General features: G+C 46.8%; 1 protein-coding gene across 2 annotated transcripts in view; it reads right to left on the bottom strand.

Moving 5' to 3' along the window:
• AXL (AXL receptor tyrosine kinase) overlaps positions 1–17,560 on the bottom strand; it is a 56,044-nt gene that overhangs the window by 16,411 nt on the left and 22,073 nt on the right. Inside the window, exons 5-13 of one of the 2 annotated variants that reach the window (XM_020810870.3) lie at positions 7,888–7,968; positions 6,871–6,986; positions 6,013–6,208; positions 4,951–5,090; positions 4,704–4,848; positions 3,672–3,698; positions 3,444–3,570; positions 3,213–3,304; positions 822–917 (exon numbers count right to left, since the gene is read on the bottom strand). In XM_020810870.3, the coding sequence (XP_020666529.3) occupies positions 822–917; positions 3,213–3,304; positions 3,444–3,570; positions 3,672–3,698; positions 4,704–4,848; positions 4,951–5,090; positions 6,013–6,208; positions 6,871–6,986; positions 7,888–7,968 (1,020 nt within the window). Of the gene's footprint in view, positions 1–821; positions 918–3,212; positions 3,305–3,443; positions 3,574–3,671; positions 3,699–4,703; positions 4,849–4,950; positions 5,091–6,012; positions 6,209–6,870; positions 6,987–7,887; positions 7,969–17,560 lie in introns of both variants that reach the window. The other variant, XM_020810869.3, reaches the window with a different exon arrangement.

The following is a 17,560-nucleotide window of genomic DNA, read 5'->3' as shown; positions in this document are numbered from 1 at the left end:
AAAAAAACAAAACAAAACAGCCTTGACGTTTAATCAGGAAATGAAAAAAAAGGAAATGAAATTCACCTCTGTCCCTCCTACAATAATTCATTTCTTATATATATATATATATATATTTAACTTGGATGCTTTTTTTATCAACCTGGGTGGGTGAGGATGGTCTGGGATTATCCCGTGCTGAAAAGAAAACAAAAATATTCCACACAACAGCACATGACACTGGCTGTTTAATATACAGTGGTGCCTCGCTAGACAGTTACCCCGCATGACAGTTTTTTCGCTAGACATTGGCTTTTTGCGATCGCTATAGCGATTCGCAAAACAGTGATTCCTATGGGGGAATTTCGCTGGACAATCTTTGGTCCCTGCTTCGCAAACCGATTTTCGCTAGACGACGATTTTGACAGCTCCCTCTGCGCCCACGAACAGGTATTTTCAGGACCTACGCTTCGCAAGACAGCGATTTAAACAGCTGATCAGCAGTTCGCAAAGCGGCTTTCCTATGGCCGATCTTCACTAGACAATGACGATTCTTCCCCATTGGAATGCATTAATCAGGTTTCAATGCATTCCAGTGGGGAAATGCTTTTCACTAGACGATGATTTTGCTAAACAGCTATTTCAGTGGAATGGATTATCATCATCTAGCGAGGCACCACTGTAGTCTGTGTTACTTGCTAATGGTTGCCAGGTCCTTAACCATTTCAGGTGACGCCACCGGATCTCCAGATTCTCTCTCCAGAGGCCTCACAATAGGAGCCAATTCTTTGGCTTCAGGCGAGGGCCATCAGGGAAAACCTCCAGCTGCTAGGCCAACCTACCTTCGCCGAGCGTTTTGCCCAGTGCCACCTTGTGGCGATCAATCATCACATCTCTCAGCTTCTCTTTCAATTCCTCACTAATGCCCAGACTGTTCACTGCAGAAAATAAGATAGACAAAGGGTGTTGTATATATAAATTAGGGAGCTGGCACCCAAAACAAGGTCCAAAGTCCCCAAACCCATTTGTGGCATAGAGGCAGATGTGTGGCACGAGACGGTGGAGGAATGAGCCAGAAGATCTGGTTTCTAAGTGCCATTTGGGGAGAGCTGGGATATTAGCAGCCATCAAAAGTAGTGAGTTACCTGTAACCAATTACTTTTTCAGAGAAGAAGGGGATAACAAAGTTATACCTCAAATGTAACAAAAAAACATAGGAACAAAGTTACTTACCGTATTTTTTCCACGTATAAGACTATACTTTTGTCTAAAATCTTTAGACTTAAAATTGAGGCTCGTTTTATACACAGAAGTAAGCTGAGACGATAACAAAAACAAGTGGAGGGGAAAGCAGGGATCAAAGCGATCCTGCAGTGCTTTGATCTCTTCCCCTTACACTTGTTAAGTCCCATTTAGATTTCTTAATTTTGGATTAGAAAAATGGGGCCGTCTTATACACAGAAAAATAGGGGTAACTGGTAGAACAAGTAATTGTTTCTGGTTCCTTTGGAAGCAAATGTTAATGCATTTTAAAGCAAAGTGTGCTGCTTATATACCACCCCATAACACATTTTAAAGCACTCTCTCTTTTAGAGGCATTTTGAGATGTTTTCCAGTTTTATGCTAGCCCCTTATCAAGTTTCCCTCCCCTCCAGGATGCAATAGAAAGCAACAAAACAGTAACAGCCAGCACAAAAAGAATAATGAATCACTTTGTTAGTCAACATTGCTACTAAGGCAGGGCAATGCATCCATCTTAGCAACACTGTGATGAGTCACAGGAAATAATTATTTTAGAAAGACGAAACTTCCAAACTACGATTACCCTACGTGATGGACCATTGGAGGAAAAGAACCTGATATCTTCACCAGATAGGCTATCTGAGAGGCACACACCCCTTTCTGCTCCTACTGATAGGATGGATCTCAGTCCAGTTTTCTGATTGGCCAGGAGCCCCATATAAGCTCTTTCAAGGCCGGCCGATCCTTCCGACTCTTGGGTTTTCTTGCCGTGGAGAGAGGCTGGCGAAAGCCTTCCACACCACAGCAGACTTTCTACTGGCCCCACGGCTGAACAGACTCCTGGTCCTTCAGCCCCAGCTGCCACTCGCTCGCTTCAAAGATGACTATTTGACATTAAATGGAATTGGGGGCTGACAGAGATCCCTGCTGTTTATGAACACTCCCGTGCGGTGGAGAAAATTTAATACATCTCCTGAATTCCTACAAAAGTAAAAAATTTTACAAGGTTCTAAACACAGACTTAAACTGGGAACCCAAGCCAGGATTTCTACAGTGTTCTGGGAGAGGGAGAGAGATTGTGTAACATGTGCATATATATTCCCTCTGTGTGTGTGTGTGTGTGTGTGTGTGTGTGTGTGTGTGTGTGTGTGTGTGTACAATACATTCACATAAGTAGTAACACTGCTCAATGTATATATGCATATACAAACAGAAAAATGTACACATGTATGTATGTGTATACTGAAATATTCCGTTGCTGCTGCCATTCTCACTGGTTCTGACAGACAGACAGAATCCCCATCTTCTAACTCCATCTTGGGCTTCTTTCAAGGTACTGCATTTTACACCCCAATTTCAAGGCTACTGACTACAGCAGATGGATGGCTGAGGGTGGTTTCTACAGCCCTTCATTGTTCAGTGTTTTGTTTTGTTTTTGCTTTTGTTTTTTGACGGTTAATAATCATTATGATGTGCCGTCAAGTCCATTCTGACTTATGGCGACCCTTCCTTGAGTTTTCCAGGTAGAGAAGACTCAGAAGGGGTCGACCCTTCCCGCTTTCTGGGGGAGAAATCCTGGGATTGCTGTGCACAGCTGGCCCAAGGCCACCCAGGCTGGCTCCTCTCCCAGTGGGGGAATCAAACCCCCAACCTCTGGCTCCACAGCCAGAGACCTAAACCTCTACTATTACACTTGAGCAAGTCCCAAAGTTTCCCTCAAGCATGCTGATTCCCATCCCCGGCCCCCCTCTGAGAAGGCTCAGGTTGGCCGCAGAGACATTCACACCCACTGCCTGAATTCTGCTATGAGAGGAGATGATACTGAGACCCAAGAGAGAGGGACCCCCAAATAATGCCCGATGTTTGTACCCTACAACATACACAACTGTACACTCATACAAAATAAGTTGTTCAAAGTAGGCTTGCCCCCATCCGCTGAATGAGTGTCGGATAACTGGGAGTGAGGGACCCATTCTCTCTTTGAAACTCACACGTGGCTTCGGTGGTACGACGGCTGTAGGATTTGCGGACCCGGTAGTGAACCACCAGCTCTCCTTGCTCCATGCTCGGTTCAAACGCCTCCCTGGAGGGTGTACAGAAAGAGAGGATGAGATGCAAGAAGGACCGGATTCAGACCCGCCCAATCGACTGGCCATGCTGTTTCGCCTGGAGAAGGCACCCTCTCATGGATCGTCTTTCCCAAAGCCCATCGCTCCGCTTACCCGTAGCGGGTTTCTTTCTTCCTCATCCGTGCTAGGAAGATGGTGATATAGATAATGGCAGCAACTACGATCCCTACCGCTGCCACCACATACCACCAGTGCCAGGAAAAGGCAAGGTGATGGCCTCCTACTGCAGAGAAGAGAGGAAAGAATTAAGGGGTGACCATCCCAACCTCCCAGCCATTTCCTGGTGTTCGTTGCATAGATTTCACATACTTTGACTCTCACCTTGCTGGGGTTCAGGTAGTTTTTCACCTGCAAGAGAAGCACCAGTAAGTTAATTATTCCTACATGGCTTACAACCTGAGTCCAATATAGGCCAGCTTTTGATAAGCAGGGCTTCAGTCAGAACCCAACCAGATTCAGGGCTCACCAATAAGAATCAAAATCAGAAGACAGCAGTTCTGTTTTAGAACAGGCGTTGGTCTCCGTGACTTGCCAAGACTGCAAGGCCACAACAAGTTAAAAAAAAAATTGAAACCAGGGTACCTTACTATATCAGAACCAGACCTGAGCTTAAAAATTGCCAGAACATGATTTATGGAAGAGAGGAAGTGAGGGGTGGAACACAACAGCATCAACCATCACAACAACAACAATTCAAGAGATCAAAAGCTGCTTTTGGAAAGGCCTCTAAAGAGTTTGGACCAGGAAGAATGGAAATGATTATAACCATTTTTTTAAAACACAAACTATAAATTTGGCAGCAAAATGACACCTTCCAACCCTCAACAAGCTTTCTTAGAAAGCTGCACAGCAATAGACCTTAAAGTGGTCCCGTCCCTTTTGCTTCAAAACTTTTGCCTTCTTTTTTTCTAAAAAGTACCTTTTAATCTCTGTGCTCAGGTTTCCAAGCCAAAGGGCGTTCCTAGGTTTTACAGCTCTTGAGTTGGTTGGAAGTTCGTATTCTTTCACCTTAATTTTGATCCTTTTATGACTGTCTGTTTCCCAGGCCCCCCAAAACTCCCGCAGCACTTCCGTGGTGTTGCATCCCATAGTTTCACACTCTCCAAGGATGATCTCTGCCCCAACATGACCTACTGGCTGAAATTCAGTAGCATCAAGCTAGGGCCACATAAGGCTGGTGTAAAATCATCCCTGCTTTAATGATTTTGGGGGGAATTAAAGTTGTCCTTAACAGCTTTCCCAGGACAAAATAGAACCCTTTTTAGGGTTGGTGGATGGGTGGAGGAACTGCACACTTTTAATTCCTCCTAAAATCTCCATGGTGAGTGGCATCTCCAGTCTCCTCGTCCTTACCAGGCCCCGTGGAAGAAATCATGATGGCCCTGCTCCAAGGCCCATCGCCTGCGCCGGTATAGGCTGCGACTCGCACAGTCAGATTCCGGTCTGTCGAGTTCAGCATCAAGACGGTCTCGTTGGTCAACCCCACGTCCACAACCACCTGGCGGAAGAAGGTGACAAAGAAAGCAAGAGAGAGGGTCAGCCGGGTGATGGGAGAAGACCCTGGGCCAACGGACCCCCCTCCTGAACAAGAATCACCCACCTCTGGGGAGTCGCCACTTTGGCAAACCAGCTTGTATCCACGGATGATCCCGTTGATGTCTCCTCGTGGTTCGTCCCACTGGATGATGGTGCAAGTCCCATTTTGAGTGGCCATGATGTTCTCCGGCGCACCTGTAGGGACTGCCATAGAAATCACACATTACCATGGAAACACACGGTCCTCCGGGCTCCAGATAGAGACATTAGGGGACCGTTTCCCATGATGCAACTGCCTCTCATCTCAGGAACAGATGCTTTTAAGGGAGAAATCTCACTGGTCCTCTGCAAAGAGGTGAGAGTGTAGCTGTTAAGAGCAGGAGCTCAGCAGCATCCTCAGTCCAGATCTTACTTCAGCTCTGAATCGCTTGGGATAAAAACTGGCCTACCTGACAGGGTTGTTGGCATGGGTGCAGCACTACAACATGAGAATCTGTTTGGACACTTTGGAAAAGAGCTACAGTAGAACCCCCTCTCTGCAGGATCAGTATCCACTGATTCTCTTATCCACTGTCGGAAAATACAAAATAAAAAACCCCAGAAATACATATTTACACCTATTTCCAGGGTGCCTTTACCAAAATGGGTCACTAGAGGGAGGCAGAGGCCATGCAATATATAGCGCTTGCTATTTCCACGTTTTTCAGCATCCACAGAAGATGTGGAAGCGATTCCCCCCTGTGGTTATCACAGTCCTACTACATATGAATTATCATTTGTGGATCAAATTAGCATCCTGCAGAATCCATCCTAGAATCCGTAAGGGCACGACAGGGCGCACTCTTTGATCAAAGCCGTGCATTATATTTTTAAAATTAAGAAATAAAGATGGAAATTAAGGACTGTAAGCCTCCGGCTACCAGCCAAGTGGCCCTCGGTCCCACCCGGAGAACGGGATGCTGTCAACCCGTCAACCCAAATTGCCATTTGATGGTCGAAACAAGGAGACACAGGGGCCACCGTAGGCCGGTATTGCTTTCCGGGACAGGCGGACTCCATAGGAGGCTCAGCTCCCAAACCTTTCTGCTCCACATTCTTCCTCCAAACCACCCTGATTTGTGCTCACCTCCTTCCATCGTTTCCATGGCTACCCAATGGGTCCACGGGGAGTTACCCTCCTGGGACCGGCAAGACACGCGGACGTGGTAGGTGGTGAAGGGGGTCAAGCCGGTCAGAGTGTGGCGGAAGGGGGGCACGCGGACATTCTGGTTGTAGAGCGCCCTCTCGGAAACCGTGCTGAGGTCTTCATCAGAGGGGACCGCCTGGGAAGAAGCGTAATGGGAAGGACAGAGGGCAGATGACAGTTTCAATTTTGTGCATGTGAACACGGCCACCAGTTTAAATACCACGTGACCTGAACCTTAATTTTTTGGAAATCTGAAAAGAAATCGATGCATACTGCCAGGGTCTCCTGCATCAATAAGAAGGGTGCTTAGAAGTTTCCTTTTAAGCAAACGAAACAAAACGGTACTCTCCAGAATCCTCCAACCAGTGTTAGGGTGAGTGGTGTATACGCACACACACACACACACACAGAGGAGAGAGAGAGAGAGAGAGAGGAACTCTGAAGTATAAAAACAGGCAGGAATGAGCACACGCTGGAAATTCCCCTCTGCTATCAGTTTTGTTTCACGTTTTTCTGTTTATCCCTTGCTCAGGCTTTTTCATTTCCCCATCCTGGAGAGAGATGTCACATTTCATGCACTGGGCGAACGGCTGGGGGGGAAGTGGGGGGGGCGGATATCCGAGGGAAGCAAAAAAGTTGGACAGGAAGTCATTCCTAAAAATAAAACAGTCCCCTCGCCAGGGCAGGAATGAAAGTGACAGATCTCCCTCCAAAGCAGCTGCAGGCATCATCCGCAAACTGGCTTATGTTCCTCAAATCTCCAGTTCCTATCGCTGTCAGCCGCCTGACCCTCTTTACCTGGATGGTGCAGAACTCTAGAGCGTAGGCACCGCTAGCTCCGGGTTCCCATGCGACTTCCAAGCTGCGCTCATGGTGATCCACCAGAGACAATTCACGGGGCCGTCCAGGTATCACTGCAGAGACACCGCCACCACGAGGGGTCAGATTCCACAAGAGCAAGATGATGAAGGGGGGAAATGAGGGTGTTTTACAGAGCAGCAGAAATAGCAGAAACAAGGACACTTGTTCAGCCGTTGGCCGAACCAGCAGCTTTGATGCATGCTTTTATGCACTGCAGTCTGCAAAAAGTTACACTAGATAAAACTCATTTCTCTTTAAGATTCCACAGGAATCTTCAAACAGGATCCCTTTCGTCAGTCCCACATGGGTTTGCTTCTCATTCCTACGATCCAAAAGACTCCAAGAACAATCCACTGATGGAAATGCTCATGGACACACCGAGATTATGTTTCTAAACATATATCAGCAAATCCCTGCCTGTAGAAAGCTAGCATGTCGTGTTAACCTCCTTCCTGCCATGCTAGTTTTCTATCTGCAGGGAGCTTTTTGACTCATGAAAAAGGCATTCGGACCAGCACAAGTTGAAGTACATAGCATAGGCTTTAAGGCCAAAGTAAATATTAAATGAAACATGCCCTGCATTTAACTGTACTTTTAAAAAAAAGGCTCCAGTTAAGGAGAGCTGATAGTAAGGACAGGATCAGAGCAGGAGGAGGGAGGGAGGAAAAAGAGGAGGAGTTTTGCTCTTTTTCTTTCTTGGGGTGAGAATCCCTTCCTAATCGGCAGTGGTTCAATTCCCAGGAAATCCACATGGAAGCCACCCACCCATGTCAGTAAAGTGACATCACCCAAGAAAAGACTAAACTCTAAAATATTGATCTCTTAAAGGATTTGCATACTTTAAAACCTACACCTTCAATATAAAGACTAGTTTAAAATCAACCCCACAGTTTCCCCTTTCCCACTGTGGATCCTGCTTCGCCCAGGAGAACCCCCTCAACAACTGTGTCTCACCTTTCACAACCGCCGTTCGAGACGTGCTCACACCTTTCGCATTGTGAGCTTCACAGGAGAAGGATGCGCTGTGATTCAAACCTGAGAAGCAAAAGCCGGCATGAGTTGAGAGGAGCAACGAGCAATTACCAATCGTGATCGTATTTTAAATAGTAATGGTGATGGGCATTTCTGCTGCAGTTTTCGACTCACTCTTGGTGCGTGCCCTTTGATCAGGAAGCTTCACAATAACTCATTGAGGAACCTTTCGTGTTCCCAGTTGAGGGATGGAGAAAAGAAGTTGATAGACAATCACTTGAGGCCGCCCAGTGGATCCCGCCCCAAGAGCAGAGCTTCGAACATATTTTTAAAGGAACTCCTTTTGAGTTACTTTTTATTTTACATCAGACAAGTTGCTTTCATTATTGAAAGGAATTTGTTTCACTGGATCTTATCAACACATTATGTTGTACTTTAAATCCTCAAGGTTACTGGCATCCTATCACAAAAGTACAGGAAAATACTCTCTGGTTCCTTCTAGTGGCTGTTTCTGATATTGCACCTTGGAAAGTACATGGAAATACTCCCTGGTTCCTTCTAGTGGCTGTTTCTGATATTGCACCTTGAAAATATTTCCATATTTAAATCGACAAGAGATTAAACAAAACAACAGCCAGAATCCTATTAGGGATTTATGCCTGCATAAGTGTGATGGCTTCAGTCATGACAGTACGTTGCTGCTCATTAACAAATTGCCGTTCATCCCCAACCACTATATTCAAAGACCCTCTACTGTAGGGCTTCCAACCTTGAATGTCTCCAGACACTCTTGGACTGCAACTCTCAGGCACCCTCATCACTTATGTGCTGGCGTGGGCTTCTGGGAGTTGTAGTCCAAGAATATCTGGAGACCCAAGATTGGGAACCACTGCTCTAGAGAGGGTCAGCGTTTCCCTTGGCCCTTTGATAAATCTTCCAGTCATTCCATTTTACATACTGGGAAGGGTAGTGGGAAGTCAGCCAGAGAACAAACCACAGAATAGGAAGAATGAATGTGTAGCAAAATCGTAGGTGAAGGAAGGGGAGAGCAAAAACCCACAAGCCCTTAACTGTGACCCCGATCACCAACCATTGGAGCACATTCGCTTTCCACCGCCACTACAAAAGCCATCCACAAACAGTAGTAAAGAGGGCTGAAACAGAAGAGGATGATTCCTCTCTGCCTCTAATAGGAGCCCTGGAGTAAATCCAAAACCCACTACTACGCCCACACTTATTCGGTACACTGGGGACTCCTCAAGAGTAACCTGCAGCAGCCTTCACACGCATCCTGTCCTGTTTCAAATTAATGGCAGGGAAATGCACAGCAATCCCTGCCAGAAGGAATCCGAAAATATTCTCACAGATTTCCCCAGCACGCCAGCGCTCTCCAGGCAAAAGCTTCTCCAACCTTCCCCGCTAGTTGATTATATTTATTTCATTAATTTAAAATATATATTTTCACCACGTCTTTCTCCTGAAAAAGGACCCACAAGGGCTTACATCATTAAAAGACCATACTGGACGCTAAAGACAATAAGTATACAAATGCTAAAAGGGATGAAACAAATACCTTGCTAAAAGGCAGTCAATAAAAACAATACCCCAAACACATCGGAAGGTACAATCCATCTAACGCCCCCCACTCAGGCAGCCTGTCATTAAGGGAAAGCCTTGACGGAAGAGAAAAGTCTTTGCCTGTTTATGGAAGGACAGCCAAGATGGGGCCAGGCTGGCCTCCAGTGGCAGGGAGTTCCAGAGTCTCTGGGAGCGGCCACAGAGAAGGTGTTGTCCCGTGACCCCACCAAGTGCACTGTGAGGATGATGGGACCAAGAGAAATGCCTCCCCTGATCATCTTAAGAGTTGAGCAGGCTCATGGAGGGATATGAGATAGCTTGTGCCCATGCCACTTAGGGCTTTATTGACATAAAGTCCCTCCTTCATCCTGTCCTGAGAGAGAAACTGGAATGTCCGCCCTTCAGTCCCACTATATTTGTCATTCGAAGGAATTGAACTTTATGGACCGATGGTTCTTATTTCCCATTCCTTGTTCTTCTTGACATTTGCATCTCGGCCCTTCTCTGGAATCACAGCTTGAGAATTCCAACTTGGGGGTAGGGGTGGGGGGGACTACAGTTCCCATAATCCCCAGCAGGGTGAGCATCTGGGAGACGCCGGGTCAAAAAAATGGACCTTCTCCAGAACTCTTTCTGCAGTCTCCACTAGCTTAGAAGCTGGCTTTAAAAGGGGAGGTTGACAAACTCGACTCGTGGGTGGGGAAAGAGGCAATTATCGGGAGCCTTTCATCACGAAGGCAACGTAGATCCTTCGGATTCTGTCAGGAGGACCGGTATAAATGCGGCAATTCTTTGCACTGGGAGGCTTCGTTGCCGGCTGATTCAGGAGACCAAAGTTTGCTGGCTTCCGGGATGAACCGGGGCGTCACCTCCAGCAACCTCGGTTCCTAAGATTCATAAGCCCTCCTCACCGTCGCTCTCCGTTTCAAGCGAGAACAAGCGTCTATAAGCACTTTCAAGTGGCCGCACTTCACATACATTGCCTCAGTCATCACCACCATCTGAGAACTGCACAGCTGGAAGGGTGCCTACGGATCCTCGAACCCAGGCCCCTGTCAAGATGGCCCAGTGGGGGAATCGAACTCTTAGCCTCTGGCTCTCCAGCCGGACACCTCAAAACCCCTGAGTTTTCCAGCAGTTCTTTGCAGAAAGTATGTTTGTCTGGGACAAAAATGGCAAATATTTGACCCTTATGCTGGTTTTTTTTTTTTAATCTCCGCTGGTCAGGGATTCTCGGAATGACATCTGAAATAATCTTGTAACTACTTGTCGCATTGCTTTCGGGGTGGATTCGCCTGACCCCCCCCCCCAAAAAAAAGTAGCAAACGGCAGTTAATTACATGACTTGTAGAAGAACAAGTGGACAGAGTGACAGGCGAGGATTCTGGAGTCCTGCGTTCGAATCCCTGCTCAGCCACAGAAACTCGTTCGGAGGCAGCACTGGTCAAACTGTCCCTTAAATATCTTAATGCACCCTGCTAGGATTGTCGTACGTCGGATGTGAACTTGATGGCACTTAACAGCCACAATATGGCCTGTGATCAGTTACTTCGAAGCTCCGCCAAATGTCTCTGGGTTTATGCCTTTCCACGCCAACTGGCAATGCTGGCCGGCCTCTGGCCTTTCCCCACGGCCATTGTATTTCAATAAATTCGGGGGGCTGAGGAAGCAGACTAGTTCCTTTCCTTGAGTGGAACCAGGATCCCTCCCTTCCCTCCTGTCCGGAAGGACAACATCTGGGGGCCAGCCCTCTTTGTCCCAGCTGGTATGTCCTGTCCCTCCCGCCCACCCGTCTGTGGTTTGGGTTTGCTTATGTCTGGTTCCAATTCTTGGCCCATTTTCCATGCTTCAAAACGTCTCTGGAGAGAAGACTGCTGGGTTTTATTTACCCTGATTAGAGAGAAAAAAAAGGAAATGAGAACAGAGTTAACAGCAGACACAGTAGCCTGGCACAAATTGGAAAAGTTACTTATTTAGACTACGACACCCCAAATCTTGGCATGGTAACTACTGTAATTTTTTTCCTGGCAGAAACTTTTGCTTCCATCTCAGTTCCTGGGAAAGATTCCCCATGAGTTGGAATATGGCAGGAGGAAAAAAAAAGAGATTCCCCATCTCTTTCTAAGTGCCTTTTTTGGTTGTGTGCCAAGGACTGGCTCATGCTATTTCTTAGAACTGCAGAACTGGAAGGGACCCTATGGGGTCATCAAGTCCAGCCCCTGGTCAAGAAGCCACAGGGGGGAATTGAACTCCCAGCTTCTGCCTTAAACCACTGAGCTATCCAACTCGGTACCCCAAGTGTTTTACTTGGAATTGGTTTATCTCTTGGAACTTTGCAGAATGAGCAGAGTACTGGCACTGGGAGCATCAATAATTCCCAGCAAATAATGACACAACGTTTTCATGGAAGGGATCCATTAGAGGCGGCAGAAGCCACTTCGTTTCAGAGGAAACGGCTTTGGGGCAAGGCTCTTGGTGAACTTTCACTTCTGCTGTTAAAGCAGAAGTCTAATCAGCAAACCCAGTTTCCCCAGGGAGTCCGTGCCCACAAACTTTGCTCACTGAAAAAGTTGCTGTTCTACAAAAATAAAACACAAATCCATTCAAGTTCCTTTGTTGCCCCAGATGGTTCCCAGATTTCAGCATCCTTCTTTTGGCGTCTCCTCTCTTGCTTTATTCAAGTTCCACCCACAAATCCCCTATTTCCTCCGAAGACCTTGCCCATCCTTTCCACCACCTGTCTTCCATCGACAAGAGCAAATAAAACCAACTCATCGACACTTTGTATACACAAACCATCCCTTCTTCTCTGTAACCCAACAAGCCAACTGTGCATTAGGTTCCAAAAGAGAGGGAGTGTTCTGTTTAAATACATATTTCCCCCCTCCAAAACTCAGTTAAACTGTGGAAGCACTGCTGCTATTTTTTCAACTCAGCCAAAAGCTCTTCATTCATTAACTTATTACACTCTCTTTCAATTATTTCCTTCCCAGGAGAGTCAAAGAGCCAGAAAATACATCTAGCCAAGTTTTAAAGCTGTAAACATTCAAAATACGTTTGCTTGCTTACACAAAATGGTACAGGCACGATGCGAGGCCGGAAGGGGTTACCATGCGACACGAGCGCTAGCCAATAGGTCCTTCCCCACCTTGTGTGACAACATCCATGTGACCGTTAACACCCCCTCCGCCAACAAATTTGCTGGGTTGAGAAAAGTGTCCTGATTGCCCGCAACAATGGCAGATAATTGCACTCTAAACACAATTTACTGTTCGTTGGAGAAAAGCCCAGGATAAACAATATCGACAATCACAATGGCCGCTATTTTCTGACCGCACCGTTCTAACCAAGAGCTGAGTCAGCCGGCGGGCCCTTGAATCCGGCCACCTGCACAAACAGATGGTCGTGGCAAAAAACGTTGGGGGCAGGCAATCCGATGCCCGTCGCATCTCTGAACGGAGGCAAATTGAAAGGGCATCGTGCCACAGGCACCCAGGGAGAGAGATGGTCAGGGAAGAGCGGGCGAGTTAACATCCTGCCTTCTCAGAGTGGCGGCTGCTGCTTTCTGACCACATCATTCCTGCAAGGGCTGAGTCAGCACGTGGGCTATCGCTGCTTCCATAAACAGATGGCAGGGAGAGAAAGAAACAGCCAGCGAGACCCGGGAGGCACCCATTTCAATGCACTGAAGCTGGGTGACTAACTTCAGAGGCCCCCAGCTCTGAAATGGAAGATAGGATGCTAACCTGAAATTGGAGGCCAGCAAGCCTGCCTGCCATCATCCAAAGAACGTAAGAGGGTCAAAGATCAAAGATCTCTCTAATCAACCGTCCCATCTTCATTAGACTAGAATAAGGATGACTCCGGAGGGCAGGGATTTAGACTCTGGCATCCCTCCCAGGCAGAAATGGTCCCCCAGATGGAGTAGAATCAAAACTAGACGTGATCAGGCTGCAGATTCGATGGGGCGTGGGTGCATCTAACAGATACCACACTGCAAAACAGTAAGCAAAAGCAAAACCTCATTCAAAGCATTAAGGCACAATAATCCATTTAAAGGCAGTCCCGGAGGAAATGCTTGCCTGAAGAGACAGGTCTTTGCCTGCTGGCGGAAGGGCAGCCAAGATGGGCCCAGCCTGGCCTCCAGTGGGAGGGAGTTCCAAAGTCTCTGGGAGCAGCCACAGAGAAGGCCCTCTCCTGTGTCCCCATCAGTCACATCGGTGGTGGGAACTGAGAAAAAGGCCTCTCCCGATGAACTTGACACCCAAGCAGGCTCATACCTTTAAAAAGAAAATTTAAATGTAAATCTATACTACAACACTCTAAGATACTGCAGGTTTGTGCTGAGGGTGTTTATAAATAGTTTTATCATGCTGCTTTTCGTAGCGACCGTGGATCTTGTCAACCAGCAAAAACATCTGAGGACTTGCTCTGTGCTTCAGGGATGAGAGCAGAAGAAAAAAAGGGTTGTGCGTGTAAACCCCCTCCCTATAAAATCAACTGGGGTGGATCTGAAGGTGCGCCATACACAGCCTGGAAGATTTCCCGCAGATACTTCCCTAAGATGCTCCATGCTGACCTGATCAGACCAAGCATCGTTAGGGGACAAGCCATTTCTGCCCAAAGAGGAGCAGCGTTCACCCGGAAACCCACACAGATGCTTAACCATGAGCTTCTTTACCAGTTCTTTCCTTACCCATCGGATGTCACATAATCCACACTGCCCGTCCTGGGGCAGAAAACCAGTTTTTTTAGATTCACCGTCACCCTGAGCTCTGCGGATCCTGTACAAGACAGACCAATTTTGAGCAGTGGTTCCTGCACAAACTTGATAACCGGGTAGACTTCCTCCCTTTCAGGCACCCACCCTTCTTTTCTGGCGCTCTCTCTCTCCGAGGAAGATTCTCAAGGTATCAAGAAAGCCATTTGCCTGTCATTAATGCCAACAATGAGACACTGATAGTAGCAGGAAAACAGATGAGGCACTTATGTTTTCTGCAGGATGGTGCTGGAATGCTTCCAGTTGACTCTCCTTCCTGCGGTTGAGATGCTTTCGCATCATGCCTGATGCTCATACATGGATGGTGTGTATGCAGAAATGCTTGTATCATCTCTCTTAGCAACCTTTCCTAGAATGGCCACATGCACTCAGAAGGTTGTTCTGTATTTCCAACTGAAAGACCTTCCAACTTATCCAGGCTGGGTCGGTATGACCATAGTTCCGACCTTTACTTTTTAAGAGGAACTTGAAGGGGTCATCCTTTCTCATCATCAAGGTTAGCATTAGCTGTAATGTTGCATCAGCCATGCACATTAGTTAGTTCTGTTCTACGTTCTTGATGGGTACATTCTTCATTCTTGCCAACAAGCCAAAGGGATACAAGGAAATATATCCTTGTTCCCTCTAGTGGCTGGTTCCGATACTGCACTTTGGAAATTGTAATTGGAAATGCAACTGACAAAACTAAATATTTTCCTGAAAAACTCCAGCCAAAGCACCTCTAAAAATGTTTTAAATGCTTTTTTAGAGTAACACTTTAACTAGATGCTACTCATCACACCTAAGTAACTTAAGAGTCTTTTCTTATACTTAATGATGAACTTTGTAGCTGCTCATTACTCAAAGTAATGAGCGACAAGTAACTATGTTACTTGCAACTAATTACCTCCGGGGTCCAAGTAGGGTCCAGCCGGCTCAGAGCAGCAACTGGTCATCAAAGGCCCTTTGTAAACCCAAAGCGTTGCCAGGTTGCATTAAGAAAAATCCCAGGTGAACTTTTCTGCTGAACCAAGGGGTCAATTTTCATTGAGAAGAGCGGCCAACTGATCAGAAATAAGCCTGATCTTGTGCTCTTAGTGGCAGTGGATCTGACATGGTCAGCAAACTTTTCACAGCAAACAGAGGAGCACTCTCCTTTGGTAACGGCTTTCAAACAAAGCCAGTCTTCAAGACTCAGCTCTGGAGGATGATTGACCCAGATCCGGCTGTTATCACACCATTCTTATTCCCGGACTGTCTGAGATCCATTTCTGTTTAACCAAGATGTGCTCACTTCCAGAGCACACAGATAACCTCTGCCCTGTCTATCTCTTCCGACGCCATCTCGTTTCCTTGGTCTGCACATTCCTCACTCCTTCGCATCTCTCCTCCTCTTATGTGCATGAACTTCCCTCTAGTTAGGGCAAGCCACAAGACCACGGTGCCACGTGAGAGGTCCTGCCCCCTCACCCCGGGTTCAGTGAAGGCAAGAGTCTCACTGTAATGAAGACAGGATTCTGTGCAGAAACCACAAAGGGGAAGGTTTTTCTTATCTATGTCTTGTAGGAAAATAATATTTGCAAACCAAAGAGTTTCTGCCTTATCCTTTTCACCTCCCACCTAGTCTCAACCTGACACACAGCTTAGACGAAATTCCTTACAAGTAAATTAGTTACCTATAACTAGTTACTGTTGAGTAATTATGTGGCCAACCTTCCTTTTGAGCTGTAAATTATGTGGCCAACCTTCCTTTTGAGCTGTATAAATGCACATAATTATCACCTAGTTGTCTTCAAATATTTATTTGAAAGGAAGTTTTGATGCATTTTAAAGGCACGATCAAATGGATTTTTTAAAAAAATGCCTTGCTGTTATCAGTTCTAAGTGGCAGTGAAAATATTACTTGGTTTTGTGTTTTTCTCTTCATGTTTCCTGGGTGCAATATCAAAACTGGCCACTAGACGGAACCAGGGAGTTACTGAAGTGTAATTTGCTGACCTGTTGATAGCAAAGGTAATGTGTTAATGGCACAACAAACGACTTAATGTAATCGCAGCAACCAGGGTACCAAGAAGTAAAAATCAAGTTTTTTCCCCCCAAAATGTAACCAGCTAAGCTCTGATCAAGAACAACACTGACATATGCATGATGGGGTTGTTTTAAGGAGCATAAGCTGGCAATTCATGAGAGTTGCTGTCAACACTCAATACTCAAAACTAAAGATGCATTTGGTCTCTAAAATCAAAGGGGTGTGTGGAGGACGGAAGGCAGAACCTCCAGGCTGTGACGCCAACCTTTTGGAGGAAGATGATGGTCAAAAGCAGGAATTTCTGGAATTTTTGTTTGAAGGGAGGGTTCCACAGCCCATGGAAGAATATGGAAAGGGGAAGGTCTGACCCCCATCCATGCTTCCCGCTCTCTGTCACCATCCCAAATAAAAAATAGTGGCTTAACACCGGTTCCACCACCATCAGAGTGTCTGACCACACAGTGCTCTTTCAATGCAGGAGGTGGGAGGAGAGGCGCATAGCCCCTCGCCTGCCACTGTTGACAGACAGTATAGCCTAAGAGTGAAAGCGAAGGACTACAAAAGCAACAACTCTTAAGGTTCTTTCTCCACCTTCTAGAAGAAACCGAGAAATATGTTTGGCATTGGGTGGAGGGCGGCAGAAGACCTTCTCCTGAACACTCTGGTCAGTCTCCCCATCTTTGCAGGGGTAGTGTGACCTAGTGATTAAAGGGGGCAGGCGTGGAGGGAAAGCCAGAACCTAAGAATAAAACCGAGGAGCAAAGAAGCAGTTAAGTTGCAAGAGGACAGACAGAAAACCTCGAGTATCCTATACTGCCTGCTCGGTTGTGAACCTGGATTGTTCGTGTGTGCCCCCCACCCCACCCCTTTGCCAAAATGCTCTCCTGGCTGTGAGGCAGGGGCCGGATCCTCACTCCTGACTCAGCCGTGTGTCACCTCCTGCCCAGCGTTCCCTTTCTTTGACTCATCAAAGAGCCATGCCCGGGCTAAATCAACCGAAAGACAGTTAGGAACGGAATGCCAGGCACGCAGGGTGAGGCAAAACCTGGACACAGAAGCAACGCAACACACACACACACACACACACACACACACACACACACACACACACACACACACACACACACACACACACACACACACACACACACACACACACACACACACACACACACACACACACACACACACACACACACACACACACACGTTCAAAGGCGTTTGGGAAGCTTAAGTTTGAATTCGCCCTCCCAGGCAGCGGGGAGAAGGGGAGAGCTGGAAAGGAAGTG

The sequence above is a fragment of the Pogona vitticeps genome, chromosome 9 (assembly GCF_051106095.1).
Source record: "Pogona vitticeps strain Pit_001003342236 chromosome 9, PviZW2.1, whole genome shotgun sequence".
Classification (NCBI taxonomy): domain Eukaryota; kingdom Metazoa; phylum Chordata; class Lepidosauria; order Squamata; family Agamidae; genus Pogona; species Pogona vitticeps.
The sequence above is the reverse complement of the archived record's forward strand: the minus strand, read 5'-3'. Positions and strand labels throughout refer to the sequence as shown.